Raw genomic sequence first — 16,988 nt, 5'->3', positions numbered from 1 at the left:
ATATTTTTGGTTGGTCCAGTCAGAAGGTTAATTCAATCTGTGCTACTCATCTTAACAAGAAACAAATTTCTGTGTAATTATTGGTGCTGATGACAGAAGTTCAGAATGTTGTTTATCCCGTTCTCTGCAACCATCTCAGACCCCAAGGCTGGCAAACTCATGAACAAGCCTTTTCTTTGTCAGTTACGTGCAGGCACTGCTCACACCCAACATTTAACTGTCTGTGGCATCACCGATGCGAAGGAGGTGTGTAATAAACCGAAAAGTCCATGAAAATTTATTCGGCAAGAGAAATGTATGTATTTTTCTGGCTATTTTGGAGGATCTGGTCTCTAGTCCCCAAATGTAGTTGTCAGGAAGAATCTGGCAACCATGACAGTTATAAGCCTGGTTCATAAAGCAGATCTAATCTGTTTACGTAGAATATCTTTCAGAGTGATGCAATGGATTCAATTACAGTATTTCCCATCACACCTCCTGTGAGAAATGAGCCTTTTTTTTGTGGGTGCTTGTTTGCAAACTATACATACTTTACTTTTGGGGTTAGTTTCCCCCGCCTGTTATTGAAAGGACTGGTTTCACTTAAAATTGTGAAAAAAAAATCATACCTGAAGTTAATATTGATGAAAAATCCTTATAGTCACCTTCCTGACCACTGCCACCCTGAATAAAAAAGAAGCAGCTCTAACATCCATTGCCATGATTTGTTTGGTTTGGAACTGATTAATGTGGCCACTAAGTCAAACAAATAAAAAATTATTTTAGAGAAAATCAATAATTTACTTATTAGACATTTACTGATGGAACTGGATTATTTTTCATAAAGATAACCTTTGTCTTTCTTTAAAATTACTTTGAGCTATATTTTCATGATACATGTTATTCATTAAATATGTTTATGAATTGCCCGGCTGACATGGCTCAGAGGTTGAGCATCGACCATAGAATTGCTTTGCCTGGAGATCTCGGTTCGATTCCCCGTCAGGGCACATGCCCGGGTTTCAGGCTTGATCCCCGGCAGGGGGCATTCAGGAGGCAGCTGATCAATGACTCTCTGTCATCACTGATGTTTCTGTCTCTCTCTCCCTCTCTCTGAAATCAATAAAAATATATATGTTTATGAATTCTTAAGAAGGAAAATTCTCAAGAGTGATCCATTCAGTTTATACTTTTTGTTGGATCATGTTACAAGAATATTTCATGGAACGTTACGGCAGTGCTTTCCCTTGTTATCTAGCCTTTTCCCTTATATTTCTCTGACCTTTCTGGCACTAAATTAAACTTCTTGGTCATTAATTTTCAGATTTCTCTTTAGTGTCCTTCCTATAAATTAAAATGCAAGAGCAGACAAGCAGCTACTCTTTTAGGAAAGGAAACTCTCCTGTGTGGTCAATGGGGAGCTCTTGCATGCTTCAGAGTCAACTCCTGCTGCTTGGCTGCTCAGGAGGTGGTGAGGAGAGTCATCATCTCCGTCTGTCCCACCATCTAGGCAACGCAATTCTATGAAAGGAAAATCTTGACAATCATCTTCCTATGGAGCAGATAAGTCAGTGCCAGTTTCTCAAAAACATTCCACCATATCTAAGTAATATTCCCTTGAGAGTGTGGTGCTCTTTGAGGAAAGGGATGGTGTTTTGTTCACCTAGGTATCCCTGGCACTAACTGTAATACCCAACCCAGAGTCAGGTCTCAGCAAATAAATGGATGAATCAATAAATGAATCCTGTAATGGAACTTCCCTTTCCTTAGGGTTTCCTAATACTCAGGGTTTTCTTATATTACCATTTATTGCATCTGAGAAGGAGGATGGTGTGATTTGGAGCCAGCAGACCTGGTTTCAATAAGCTGCACCACTTATTACCTTTTCAGTCACTTGTGCCTAAAATTTCCATGTGTGATGGAAACAATAGCAAATAGTAGCTTGGTTCAGCAACACGGTACCTGATTCTTTGGAGGAGTCACCTATCTGGTGTTGGTCTCCTCTCCCACCTTGTAACTTTATCGGTGATTAACTATATTGGACTTTAAAATGAGGTATTTAAATCCATGTTTACATTATAGCTACTTGGGGAAGGTTATAGTTACATGTAATAGAAGTGCCTACATTTACTACTTCTAATTTTGTGCCCCCCAGTATGGAAGGTTGCAGGGCTTATGTGTTGAGCTTGGTCTTGTTGTCATAAGAAGCAGTGCAGGAAGGAGCCTGGATGGGAAGCTAACTGGTCCTGGGAGTACTGGTCCTGACTCATTTTTCACATTTCTCTCCAGGTGAAAATGTGTTTAGGCAAGGAAATAGACCATATATTTAAAATGCTCATAGAATATGAATGTTCTCTTATGAAGCCTGGATGTGACTTCAGAGAAGGTAGAGTGCCTTTAATGGCTAAATGGAAAGGAACTTCCAAATGGCTGCAACTTGTCCATCAACAATCATAGCTCTGAAGGCAGCACACCTTCTACCTGGTGCAAAATTGTCCTTTGGACAGAATGTTTTTATTATAAGGCAGTGTTCTGCACATGTAGCATAAAGCCCAATTACAGAAAATTGGCAAATAGTTAGGACATACATGTGCCAAAAAAAAGACTTCAAAGCCATGATGCAGAGCCCAGGGGTCTCAATGCAAAGTTTTTCTAAGCTTAAAAAAACAATGTAGTGTGAAACCTGTCAGATTTCAATTTTCCCACACACACAAAAAGTGTCTCAGGGTTTGGCATGGGAGCGTGTTTAAAGCGTAAGTAAGAGACTAATGAAAAGGGATGGTTAAACATTGGCTGTGTTTTTCATATGACGCAACAAGGAGGAAAATGGAATTGGGAGCCAAAGTAGCAAAAGCTCATGTGTAAAAAGCAGTATTATGCTCACAGGGATGGGATGCCATAAGAAAGAGAAGAGTTGTGCTGGAAATATCCCTTAAAGATAGGTCCAGTCTTGTTCCAGCACAGACATTTGTCTGACATTGAGGAAATGTCCTAAGAGGGTTGGATACACAAACCTCACTTTCTGTGGACATCTGATTCCCCTTATCTGCTTGACAACGTGTCCCTGCTTTCACTGGTACATTGAAACGAATTCTGTTTCCCCCTGCCGACAGTTTTGAGTACTTTACTCATGCTGATTGCAGGGAAGAATTTGGATCAGGAAGAGATCGGGACACCACCTACTGGTGGTTCTCAGCCTTCCTTGCGGGCCCAACATTCTCAAAGACAGTGCTTCCTTGGTACCCACTCCACCACCCCGTCCCAGGAGGCCAAGGGCGTGGGAGCATCCTGCAGGCAGATTTATCAGAAAGATGGGGGTGGGGGTGGGAGCAGGCAAGAGGGGTGCCGTCTGAAAAAGTGACCCCAGGACATTTTGGGTTGCCCCCTTAGAGAGGGTTTCTTTTTCTTCTTGAGGATCACTGGATCCACAGACGATGCCTATTCTAGACTTTGGGAAATCCTAAAAACAAAGTTAGTGAAGACTGTTGAAATCAAGCACACCAGAAGCAATGATTCCTACATCCTGTTCCTATCCAAAACTCGACTGCACATCCCCCTTGCCCCGTTCACACTCTTCTTGGATTGGAAAGTAGCTGTGGGCCATTTCTGTGCCAAGAGCATTTCTTTGTTTAATACAAGAAACTAGCATGCAGGTTATGAGTGTGTCAGGGCAATGCACACAGAGGACTGTCTGTTTTGCACAAACCAGTCTGTGAGTGAGTATCCTCAGTGGTCCTCTTCTCCTTTCTTTGATCATATTACCAAGATGAAAGAAATAGATTTTTCTTGATAAATAACCTAATATTAATAACACAGTGTTGTAAATTTTGCACACCCTTCCTACCACCTCACCCAAACTCTCCCAACCCGTGCCAAATATCACCACCCAGTTTCTTCTTGAGGGAGTTTGTGGTTCTAGTCTACCTTAAAGAGGACATTTATCTATTTTTATTTTCCAGCGACATCAATATGGTGCTATAAATAGAGCTGTGACCCTGGCATAAACCAAGTTCATGTTATACTTAAGAGTAATAACAATATTAATAGTAGCCAGAACTTCTTGAGCAGCTATTATGTGCCACATTCTGTGGTATTGCTTTATATATATCATATGCCTCGTTACCTCAATCTAGTCATTAGAGACAAAGTAGTGGAATTACCAATGGATTGATGGCTGTTTTCAAGAGTCTTTTTTTTTCTAGATCTAGCTCTTTTATTCAATCTAATATGTGACCTTGAGCAAGTCATATCTGGGCCAGAAAGGGGGCAGGTTATTGGGTGGAGATCTGAGTGGAGGGGTAGAGGTCAGTGATTGCCAAGATATTTTTCTGCTCAAAAATATTTGTGATTTGAAATAGATCTCCAAGCCCTAAAGTAAGTGAGTCAGTAGGCTTCTGATTGGTTGCTGATATGGTAGCAGCTTTATTACTCATTATTGATATTTAGCATTATAAATTCCAGGATTAATTTAATCAATGGGGGGGATAAGTATAATTCAGGACACTTAAATTTGGAAATGAGGGGAGTGATTTTCCTCATTTTATGAGTTATTTTATTCCATTTTATGGGAATTTGTTATTGTAATCCAGTAACTCAGAGACTCTTTCAAAGTGCTTACAAAAGCAGAAGCTTTCTTTTATGTTTATATAGGAAGGAAATTGAAGCATAAGTGGCATTGGCTTATTTTGACTCATTTATTTCAGTGTCTGACAATGGTATTCATTATACTATCAGGGTAAGTGAATGTATTTCCATAAAGGAAACTAATATGAAAATTTCTATTGGACTTGGTAATCAAGCATTTGCTAAGATACTGCTTGTCAGAACTGGGATTTAGTGAGAATTACTAGAAATGTAAATAATCAATGTATCAACTTGGTTATGAGTTTTACTGTGTAGTTTTTTCATAGGCATATTTCCATTATAACATTATGTACATTTTTAAATGAATTGATGATGTAAAGAATGTTGGGAAAATATAGAACAGATATCTGGAAAGTTTCTGTCTTTATAGAAAGATTGGTTTTTATATTTGACTAAAGCACTCCAGTGGCTTCTTGCTCAATATTCTAAATTTGGAACATCTATTTCTCATCCTGTGGCTTCCACCTCCTTACCAAAGAGACTGAGGTCATTTGTGCGGCCTTCATCCTAGGAGATTTTATAATACTGTGCCTGTAAAAGTGAAAGAGGCAGAAGAGGGTATGAGAAAAGGGAACTGGGTGCTTCTCGCTCAAGCGAGAAGGAAAAGTCTGCTGCTCCTGTTCCAGGCACTTGGCCTTTTGTTGGCAGTGTGGCTTCTTGAAGGGAAGGACCTTGGGCTTCAGACAGACACGGCTTCCCACTTGCCTGGCTCACTCATTGTGAGGCTGGAGTTTTGGCTTCTTCCTCCTGTGGGTGGTTGAATAATATCTACCTAATGGAATCTGTGAGGTGCTAAAACAGATTGTGGATGTAAAGTGCCTGGCACTGGAGAGGACTCAGTCACTGTTTGTTGTGTTTTCCCAAGAAGGCTCTGTGACCCTGTGAGGAAGTGGGAAAGACAAATGAGGCACCTGCTTTATATAGTGTGGCTGGGTTCATTGTCATCATAGTTAAGGTTTATTGAATACTTCCCAGCATCAAGTTCTAATGCATGGAATGCTCCCAGCAAATTTATAAGGTAGGTTCTGTTATCCACATTTCAAAACTAAGAAAACAGAGGTGTAGATAAGTTAAGTGATTTACCCCAAGTCATATGATAGGAGTGGCAAAGCCAGAGTTTGAACTCAAATTTGACCCTAAAACCCATACTCTGAATCACCCCCTATACTGCTTTCCTACCGCACAGGAAGGTAAAGAGCTCTGGAGAAAAGCAGTGAAAACAGGATGAGAGAGGAATGTCAGCCAGGGATAAAGATGTATTTGCAAGGGAAACTTTTGGTTTAGGGAAAGAGTAAACTAATAAGTTCTCCAGACAAAGGATTTGCATAAATGTTTTTGTAAGCAGAGTCTTGAGGTTCCAAACCAAGGCGAGAAGTTACTAACTTTCTGATGAGGTCAAAACATGTGTTTTTAAACTAACAATTGGTGAGGTTATTTCTAGAGTATACACCAGGTGTGGGGCGAAAAGAGGGAGGATTTGGCCCTGAAACATATTGCTTAGATTAATCCAAAGACCCTTCAGATCTTCTGATTCTGAATCTGAAAGCTCTTGGCTCCATATACTTTATACAAGAAATTTACTTCTTAATCTAGGACTGTAGAAAAATATTCAGAATGTCCCACTATTCTAAGTGGGACATAACTCTCTTGTTATCAGGCACTTTTTTCCTTCCTAATGCTAAGTACAAAAAAATCTGCTAGACCTAGAAGAAAAGACCTATAATAAGAGCAAGCTCTAGTAGAACTTATTTTTTCTGATAAAATTAAAGTTTAATTTCTATGTAGCTTACTTTAAAATTTATATTCAGAAATTCACCAGTACTGTACTTGCCGTGTGATAGAAAACAATAATAAACTTGAAAAGTTTTACAAGTGAGGGACTTGGAAGATCTTACAACTGAATGAAGGATGTAACATAAAAATCAGAGGAATTTCACGTAGAAGAGATATGAGTGATAGACGTGATACTCACTTAACATATAAAAGTCTTATTCATTTAGTAGAGTCCTTTCTTAGAAAAAAATCATATAGAATGAATTTCTAAATGAATCATATTTTACATATTGACTCATTATATATTAGATACATTCTAATTATATAGTAGAAGGAACATTAAAATTTTCAGAATTTAAAATGCCTCATAAAACTATATCTCAAAGTAAATAATCAATTATATGTCAAAGTAAAGGAATCAAATTGCCCACAAATAAAATTAGACAGAGAAATATCTAACAGAAACTGTAGTACTATAGTATACAATATCTGGCTTTTATGGCTGAGCCATAGAACTGTTTCCAATTTCAACATTTGCCCGATAATATCAACACTAACTGAATAGCTAATGCTAAATCCTACCAAAGACAAAATATGTGCTCATTTACCTGGATTTAGTAACATGTTACTACTTACCTGACAACTAAAATGTAAATTTCTAATAGGTGTGCAAGGATTTAGTATTAGATTTTTGAACCAATGTAAAGATCATCTGACTAATATTGGCATCATTTATAGACACACACACATACTAACACACATATGATGTAAGGATATATATATTATATATTATACATTATACATTATATATTAATATATATGTTATTTAAAGATGTAGTCATATGTACAGAAGAGTAATGAAATACCTAGAATAAAATGGATTAACCTAGGAAGAGCTCATGAATGTATTAAAAACAATACATTCTGTGTTAGGGACACAGATCTTTATTATATTTTAAAAACATTTTTGTTTATTTTTTAACAGGTTGTTTGGTATCAAATCAGTAATTCAAACAGACTGTTCCAGCACATGGAAGATCATAGCAAACCCAGACCTGTCATGGTACCACCATGCCAACCCCATCCTGCTGCTGGTGATGTACTACACGCTGGCCACGCTGATCCGCATTTGGCTACAGGAACCCCTTGTAAGGATCAAAAAGGTTTTTGTGATTTTGTCTGCAAAGTAACCTGGAAAACTCCAGGTGAAATGGTTCATTCCTGTTAACTGCTCACTAATCAATACTGTATTCCCAAATAACTATAGTGTCCTGCTTATACTGTTTTTTGATTCTACAAACTGTACCAAGTACAAATGCTATCAGAACAAAGGCTAGCTACCCTTTGATAACATCAGCATGTGCTGCTAAGAATGATAGGTGCTGAGAAGGGAAGACTCGTTTTTACTGAGCACTTACTAAGTGCCAGGCTGTTTACATGCTTCATCTCTTTCAATCCACCAGCTACTCTGCAGAGTAGGTATTGTACCCATCTTAGAGATGAGGAAAATGAGGTTAGAGTGGTAAAGTGGTCTGAAATCACACACTCACTGAACAGTAGAAATCAGATTCAAACTAGTGTTTGACAAGAAAGCTAGGGTCTCACTGACTATATACCCTGTTACCGCCGTGATTGGAGTTTTCGAAATTTCTCAGGCCTCTAACCTACCTCTAAGCACCAATGGCATGATAGGACTTCAATGTAAGAAGCTCAGTTGTTTTGATGGTTAAAACATGTTCTGAGGGAGAAAAACCCCTTTATCTTTGTTTAAAAGTAATTAAACCTTGCTTTGTTGTACTTGCGCAGTATTGACAGCTGCATTATACCGTAAATGTGAGGGAGAATCCACTTAGGAAATGATACACTGCTGTTTCAGGCACTGGCTTTATCGTAGTTTCAATTAGTGTGAGTATGTTAATGTGTGATAGATGGTGGAAAAAAGTTATGTTTTAAAGTGCTACTTGTATAAACGTTTTCTCTTTATTCAAATAACCATGGATTTTACGCAGAGCTTTTATAAATCTTGGATTTACCAGACTGTCTTTTGACTGTCTGTGAGTTTTGTAGAAGTTATACATTTTTATGGTAGATAAAATATTACTTAAAAAAAAAAAAAAAAAAGCTCAGTCATAGGCAGCTTGTTGGTACCTGAGGCAGGCAAGTAGCACAGACAGGTTGCCACACCTTTCATCCATGACCTGCCGGGGAAGGGTCCACAGGTCAGAAGCAAGTTCCAACGAGCGGGGCTGGGCTGGTCTCTGCGATCCAGCCACGCCTCCTCTAGTATCCTGTCTACCTTGGGGCCCTGGTTGCCTACTTTCCCTTTTTCTGTCTTCAGGCCCAGAGACTAATCCACTTATTCATTCATTCATTCATTCATTCATTCAGCCAGCCAGCCAGCCACCCAGCCAGCCAGCCAGCCAGTCAACAAATATACAGGGTGTCCAAAAAAAATGTATACACGCTTTAACTGCTGATTTCTATTACATTTTGAAAATGAAGTGTTCTTGTTGTTTTTAATTTGCACCCGAGGGATATTTTTTCCATTGCTTTCAGAGAGAGTGGAAGGGAGAGAGAGACATACGTATTGATAGGTTGCCTCCCCCACGGGCCCCGACTAGGGCCGGGGATCGAACCTGCAACCCAGGTACATGCCCTTGGCCAGAATCAAACCCAGGACGCTTCAGCCTGCGGGCCGACACTCTGACCACCGAGCCAAACCGGCCGGGGCTGAATGTGTTTTAACCAACACTGCCTTTATAATTATTCAAAGTGTGTGTACATTTTTTTGGGGCACCCTGTGTACGGAAAGCCAGCTGTCTGAGACACAAACCTGGGGGTGGGGATAGAGCGTCAGCCCACAGCCAAGATGCCCACATGGAGGGACCGCACATCCTACAAGAGAGAGAGACAAGAGAAGTAACTGGGATCTGGGGCAGGTAGTCGACGGCGCTGGGTCACACGCGTGTGTCCATCGTTCCCTGGCAAAAGTGCCCCCCGAGACGGGGAGCTCTGTCCTATTCTCCCTCCCGGTGACACCTCCTCTCCATTGTTCGGACACGCCCTGGGCCGAGGGCCACAGAGGCCGTCTCGTTCACAGGGTTCCCGTGTACCCCTTTCCTTGGGCCGCTGATGGCAGTTGTGTAGTAACAAAATGCTTCCTGGGCTCGTAGGAAATCCAACTTATCGTCCGTGATGTGTTTATCCAATTCCCTTCTGAAATTGAGTGGGCCAGCAAAATCCTCCAAGGTGTCTATTGCTTGTGGTGTCTGCTTCTGCCACAGACCACACAGGGGTGTGGCTATGGGTATACGCAGGAGTAAAAGCGTGTGCAAAAGGAACGGAAGTGCGTCATGGGGCTGTTCCCGGACAGCGTTTCACAGCCGCTGGACGTGACTGGAAGGATTTCGAGTTAGCAGGAGTTCTTACGCGCCCTTAGCTTTGTCCGATTTCTCAGGCAGGCTGGCAGAGTGGCAGGCACTGTGTGTGCGGCTGTCCTGCTGTCACAAAGGTGAAGGCTGTTATAGCCCCTCGGGCGGGTGAGACCTTGGGCCTCCTTAGCCGCAAGGCGCCTGGGGACCGGGGAAGGCAGCTAGGAGGACAGTGTGAGGCACAGCCCACACCGTTCGTGGCAGTACTGCGAACGCAGTGGCAGGCGGGGTGTGGCTCACTGAGGCAGCGATGGCACACAGGTGGCCGATTATATCACGATTCCGGACCACCGGACACATTTCGTGAAAAATACCAGCCAGCAAATGTTAGTTCTGAGGTAAAAGTCTCGAACACGTGTTTGAAAGAGAGAGAGAAGCAGGTGTCAAAACCTGAATGTAATGCGTGGGCTCCCACCTGGCAAACGTCAGTTCCCACGCGGTGTGTCAGTTTCCATGGGTGCTGTTCGCTGGCACGCTGGAGCCCAGGAATGGGCACTAAGGCTGTGTCCCCTCCCTCTGCTCCAGTATCGGTGGTGTGTTCGTGACCTTTTTATTTGGCCATCTTTGTTGAGAAACCAAACTAAATCACCCGAATGCATTCTGTCCCTCTCTTTTTCATCTCTCCCAGACCAATTGCCTAATCTAGGCCAATGTCTTATTAGGCAAGGCCACAGTTTTGTGCATAAGATATATTCTTGCTTAATATTGTGTGTAAGCTCTAGATGATTTTGCCTTTAATAAATTTCTTCTTAATTAAAGATTGTCCGTGGCTGGGATACATAGTTAACTGTGCACCTTTTTTTGAAAGCTCTTCCTCTAAGAAGCATTTGCTTAGCTGCTTTCTAGTGTTTAGAACACACATTGAGAGGCTGTGGATATTTAACGTGAGAGCATATTCCTATAATTTATGCGGCTTAATAGCAGTCAGGAACATTTAATATTGATGAGCTTAGCATTTAAATGGCAGCATTTTTGTCATGTTTTAAAGTGTGTTGATAAGATCTCATATAGTGTATATATTAATTTGAAAAAGAATCATATGGAAGCAAAGATGAAAAGTTTTACCGGTCACCCAGGTTGTTGAGGGAACTGCTGCAGGAAGCAGGGCTGGGCCTGTGAGTTCTTCTGTGTCTCAGGTGCAGGACGAGAGGACCAAGGAAGAGGAGAGAGCCCTGGCCTGTAGCCCCGTCCAGATAACAGCTGAGAGGAGGCGAAGCCTGTGGTATGCGAGCCATTACCCAACCGACGAGAGAAAAGTAAGGCACCCAGAACGGAATTTCCATTTCCTACTTTATTTTGCTAATTTCGTAATATATTACTGACTGCGCATCATATAATATCATACGCAAACTCAAACTGCTCAGTTTATGGAAATGGTTTGATTTTGGAGTCCTGGTACCGAGCTCTATTCAAGAGGGGAACCCAGCTTCCAAAGGACATACCGTGGCTCCACCATGCTCCACCAGACACCATTTCGGATTTCCGTGCTTTCCACTGAAGTCTATTAATCTTCAAGAGAAAGAGTGTTCTAGTTCTTTACAAATAATTTTGTATTTAAAACAAACAAAAAATAACAAAGTAACCTGTGAGCACTGGGTGGTGGAAGTCTCAGTGTTGAAATACATTGCAGATAATATTTTCACTCTGTTAGGTAGCCATCCACAATAATACCCCAAGAAACCACTTAGAGAAGATCAAAACAATTTCTGTGAATACAAGTAAGTGTCTTTTACTGCTTTGAAGCAACAGTAAGGCTTGACAAGGAAAAGTGAGTCAGGTCTGGGTAATTCATATAACGTTTTGATCATATAGTAACCCTGCGAACTCAATCTGTGCCATACTGACTTGTTAAGACGTTCCATTTGCAATGTTCCAAGGACAATCTTACATTTCTTGGATGGGGTCAGCATTTTGCTTCGGAGCATGTTAGAGAATTGAGGAGCAGATTCTCCAATTTATTTGGTGTTAGGTGAGTTTCTCTAAGACACATGATCTAATGCATTCTGGCAGTCCCGTGCTGAGAGAGGGTGGAGCAATGAAAACCCTGCCTTAGGGAGCTGACAGCAATGTGGAGCAGAGGTGGTGCCCTAAGATGTCTGCAGATTTGCAGGGGGCCTTTTCTCTCTCACTACACTGTATTTCAGATGATCCCATCCATTTCACTAAATGATGATATCAATAAAAGATAGCACAGCAGTTTCCAAAGTGAGGTCTGTGCACCTCTGGGAATTCCTGAGACCCTTGTAGCAATCCACAAGCTTATAGCAATCCACAAGTTCAAAACTGTTTTTGGAATTATTGGTAAAATATTTACCTTTTGTTAGGCTAAGATTTTCTCTGATGGTACAAAAGCACAAACCAAGGCAATGGCACAAACCCTGACATCCATGGTTAACTCTCCACCACCACACACTTGCAGTAAACAAAGTAGAAAGGCCAGTTCCACTTAAGTATATCCTTGATGAACCAGGGCTTGTTATTAATTTTCTTAAATTTAAACCTTAGAGCACATATCCTTTTAATATTCTGTGTGACAAAATGGGGAGTCCGTACAAAGTGCCACATACTAAAGTCTGACAACTGTGTCCATGAAAAGCATCTGACCGGTAGTTGGAAGTGTGGGCTAAATTAGCCGTTTTCTACCTAACACCAGGTTTACTTGAAAGAGCAGTTGATAGAGAGATTGTGGTTACCCAGATGTGGATATATGGCAGATAGTTACTAGAAAATAAATGTAGTGAGCCTATCTTTTTAAGGCATCCACTCACGACATTTGTTGCTAATGATAAAATTTGAACTTTTGAGTGAAAATTCACATATTGGAAAACTTGTATCCACTACTGAGAGCTTGAAAACTTCCCAATACTTAAGGACTTTTCTGATTAAATTGGTGGTGATGTTAACACCAGTGTGCTGTCTTAAATACTGTGTAATGAAATATGTCAGTATACTTATTAGGCCTGCATGACTCACTGAAGCAAATCACCAACACATGATATTCCGATGTGTGGGTAAAAGGTCCATGCAAGGTGCAAGATATGGACGTACCTCACCTTATTGTGCTTCGCTTGACTGCACTTCACAGATGTGTTTTTTGCAAATTTTGCTGGCACACTCTCTGCCAGCAAAAAGATGATGACTGGCGTTATGTCAATACTCACTTTATTGCGGTGGTCTGGAGCCAAACCCGCAGTATCTCCAAGTGTGCCCGTATATCAGTGGATTTTGATACAACAAACTAAAGTTTGATCTGGTTTCAGATTTCACATTGCAACTAACCTTCAAGTTCCTGCCACTTTCTGAGTTTGATGTAGTAGCAAAGGGAACTATCCACAATTACCTGGATAGACTATTGAAATACTTCTTCCTTTTCCAACTACGTATCTCAGTGAACCAGATTTTCCTCACGTACTTCAACCAAAACAACGTATCACAACAGATTGAATGCAGAAACAGATTTGCCACCTTTTAAGTCAGACATTAAAAAGATACACAAAAGCGTAAAACAATGCCACTCTTTTCGCTGTTTTTAAAATATAGCTATTTGAATAACATTTATGTTAGCATATAATGGTCATTTAATTTTTAATGAACTAATAGATAAGTATTTTTAAGTGCCTCAGTTTTAATTTCTAACATGATTGACAGATAGGAGCCACATAAATAAAAAACACTTTGGGACCCCCAGTGATTTGTAAAAATGTAACTGAGTCCTGACTTAAAAGATCTGGGGAACCCCTTTGCATTGGCACAGCAAATGCTTATTATTTAGGGGGAGCCCAAAGCATCTGGCACTAAAATAGTTAAAAAATATAGTCATATGATAATTCTTTTGTTGTAGACAACATGAAAATCTTAATCTCCAACCACACAACAAATATATTTTCTTTATTATGGAACTTCTATTTCTTGAAAAGCGAACACTCAGAATTCTGCAGATGTCTCAGAGGGTTCTAGGAACATAAAATCAAGCAGTTTAATCTATTAGAACAAAACACTTGAAAAATGTAATCAACTTTTGTAGTGATGTAGTTTACCCCTGCTTATTTACTGTTATAATTAAAAGTTAACATCAGAAGCTGGGCAATGTTATAATAAACAGCAACATCCAATTATTTGTCCCTTTATATTTTGCATGGCGATTTTAACATACTAGTATCGAGCTGGTTTAAGAGAATGGATATACGTATAGTAAAGCTTTATAGATATTTACATATATAAACATTACAGTGCTTTCAGCTTATATATTAACATGCTGTCCTGCATTGCTTTTTGCAGCTTTTATCCATGACCCAAGATGACTACAAACCATCTGATGTTAGTATATCCTTAGACTTATTATTTATGCGTGCATAAGGGGTGTAAAAGTGACATAAATGGGATTAGCTCCTTTGAGTACATTTTAATGATCTATAAAATTTCTATAAGTTTTTGAATAAATATTTTGTAGAAATTATATCTGATTTATTGCTATTAAAACACTGACTCATGAACTCCAGTATAGCCATACAGAATGTATTTAAACTTTTAAAAAGCCATATTGGGGGGTTTTTAAAAAGCATTTTGCTATGCAGATGTGCCTGTTACATAATTTGAATAGGAACTCATACAGGTCCATGGACACACACACATATGTGTATGTGCATGTGTATGTTTATATGTATATCTTTGAAATTGTAAAGCCAAAGAAACAGAGGAAAAGAAAGAAACAAGAAATCGCACTTAGAGTACGATGCGCGGCAATAAGGGAATTACAAGCTGGCAGCGTCAGGCAGAGATGCCCAGAAGGGGTGCCGTCTAAGCTGAGACCTGTTGCATTAATCCTGTGCAGAGCCCCTTGGGCTGTGGAGCAGGACAGGGAGGGGCCGGGGCAGCACTGCTCCTGGGCAGGGCCTGGAAAAGGTAGAGCTGGAGGGCTGGCTGGGAGGATGACAGCCATGAGAGCAGAGACTGGCAAGATTGGACCAAGTCATGAAGCCTCAGCCAGCCTTTTCCCGAGTTCACACTTTATACTGAGAACAGAGGTGCATTGCATGGTGTTTAGCAGAGATGGGACAAGATCAGATTTGCATTTTATTGAGATCTGTCTTTGGAGAATAGGTTTGGGACGGAAACAGACAAAATGTCATCTTGCTAACGTGGATAGTTGACTAAGTTGCTCAGCTTTCGATCAGCTCTTCACTGTTGAGTTAAACCTTAATGTAAGGGAGGGAGGCGGGATGTGCGTACTGAAAACAGCAGCTGCTCTCACAGGTGTGCCTTTGCCCCTCACTCCCCACCAGGGCCTGCTGGTGACCGTGAATGGCAACCCTGTGGATTACCACACGATCCACCCCAGCCTTCCCATGGAGAATGGCCCCGCCAAAGCAGAGCCGTACTCCACCCCGCAGTACCGGTGGGAGCCCTCGGATGACTCCATAGGTGAGCAGCCAGCTCTGCAGGGTTCGGTCATGCCCAGGGTTTTAGTTTCCCTCAGGTATAAACTCAGCCTGGCATCTCTGTCTTTTGTTTATCGTTCACTGGATTTGGTTCTTTCTTCTTCTTTTTTCTCTAACAAGTCTTGTCTTCCACTGTCAGTATAATTAAGCTCAGTTCTTTACCTCCTCCCTATATTCTACCCCAACATATTGTTATGTGTGTTCTATCAAAATAAGAGGCATAATCAGGGCAAAATTTGAAAAATAAAAGGTAAAAAATGATTGTAAGGATGTCAACTTGTATATAGGTATGTCCTAGTCTTTCCATCATTTAATAATGTAGTCATGGTCAGTAGTTTTGCAGGCTAATGGATGGATGTTTTCAGAAAGAGTTCTTTTTGTCTATTAAAAAGAGGAGAGGGTCAAAACTTGTACACAGCCTCCCCCCTCCCCATTTTTTCTCAGTTTGTTATGTTAAAGGAAAGCAGACAGTTACTAAAGATGACAAATTGGTAGCCTGGGGTGGAGGAGATCTTGTCCTCAGACTTGTTTTTTTTTTGGCCTACATAGCATTTTCTTTAAAAAGATTAAATAGTAACCAACATTTTAAAAACGGCAGCTCTAACCTAGAAAGGAAATTTCCGGAATCCCTTGAAGAATAAAAATATCTGGCAAACCAGTCCCTCGTTTCTGCAAGGCGGCAGTTGACCCCACCACTGTGGTCATTGCCCTTTTGGAGACCACGCCAATCACCAGTCCATGAAGACAGAATTAGCTCTGTTTGCTATCAAAGAGGGAAAAGCAGAATGCATGCAGGTAGCAGCAAAGTGGCTACAAAATTATAGTGGATTTTTCTCTCTATTTTTATGGAATTAAAGCTAGAGTTGTTATACATTATCCTACATTTAGTAAACAACCAGCAACCATCCAGTCTGTATTATCAGTACATGGAGCTGACTCTCAAGCCCTTTTCTGCCGTAATTCTTTATCAGGCGCATTCTAATGCACTGTTCTTCATGGTTCTTTATCAGTACTTACTGCAGTTGCCTCTGACAGCGCATCTACTTAGCAGTACAAATGGTTAGTATAACGTTATCCAGCATTCTTCAGCAAGGTCAGATCAAGTTCAGTTCTTCCACCCCACCCTAACCCTCCCCACACACACCCAGCCCCAGTTGGCATCTGCAATCTCTGCAGAGCTCCAGACTCTACTGGTTAGTTGCCCATTTCTGCTTCCTACATGCATATGTTTCAGTTTGCAACTAGGGCTTAAATGAAGGTTTTCACTTACTGAATGTGTCAGGAAATACACCACTTTCCAGTGTGTGGTCTTCAGACCTTTGGCATTAGAATCACAAAGGGCAGGCCCAAGAACCAGCATCTGTGACTTCTAAAGTTTGAGACGTAGAGGTCGGAGCCAAATAGCCTTCCATGTACATATTACGTAACATGAATAGAAATGAACGGAATTCTGACTGCTGACAAGGCAAACCCACACACACTGAAATCATTGAACTTTAGAAAGTAAAACAAAAGCTGGAAAGTTATTTTTTTATTTAAATCTATATATGTAAAACATGTTATCACCAGAGAAGTAGCATGCCACTAGTTGTAAAATCCATCAAATTTAGTTTTTTCATCACTGTCTCCACTTCGTGGACTCCCCCAATAAACCCCAGGCTCACCCCACCCCAGCACTGGAGGGATGGGAAGCAGTGGGCTTCTGTAGGAAGAAATGCCACAG

General features: G+C 40.8%; 1 protein-coding gene across 3 annotated transcripts in view; it reads left to right on the top strand.

Moving 5' to 3' along the window:
* Nucleotides 1-16,988, top strand: part of PIEZO2 (piezo type mechanosensitive ion channel component 2) — a 324,709-nt gene that overhangs the window by 216,101 nt on the left and 91,620 nt on the right. For all 3 annotated transcript variants that reach the window (XM_081148248.1, XM_081148247.1, XM_081148246.1), the window contains exons 8-11: nucleotides 7,382-7,544; nucleotides 10,964-11,083; nucleotides 14,106-14,144; nucleotides 15,110-15,248. In XM_081148248.1, the coding sequence (XP_081004374.1) occupies nucleotides 7,382-7,544; nucleotides 10,964-11,083; nucleotides 14,106-14,144; nucleotides 15,110-15,248 (461 nt within the window). The remainder of the gene's footprint in view (nucleotides 1-7,381; nucleotides 7,545-10,963; nucleotides 11,084-14,105; nucleotides 14,145-15,109; nucleotides 15,249-16,988) is intronic.

Source organism: Miniopterus schreibersii, assembly GCF_964146895.1.
Source record: "Miniopterus schreibersii genome assembly, chromosome: 10".
Classification (NCBI taxonomy): Eukaryota; Metazoa; Chordata; class Mammalia; order Chiroptera; family Miniopteridae; genus Miniopterus; species Miniopterus schreibersii.
This window is presented reverse-complemented; position numbering and strand designations above follow the sequence as displayed.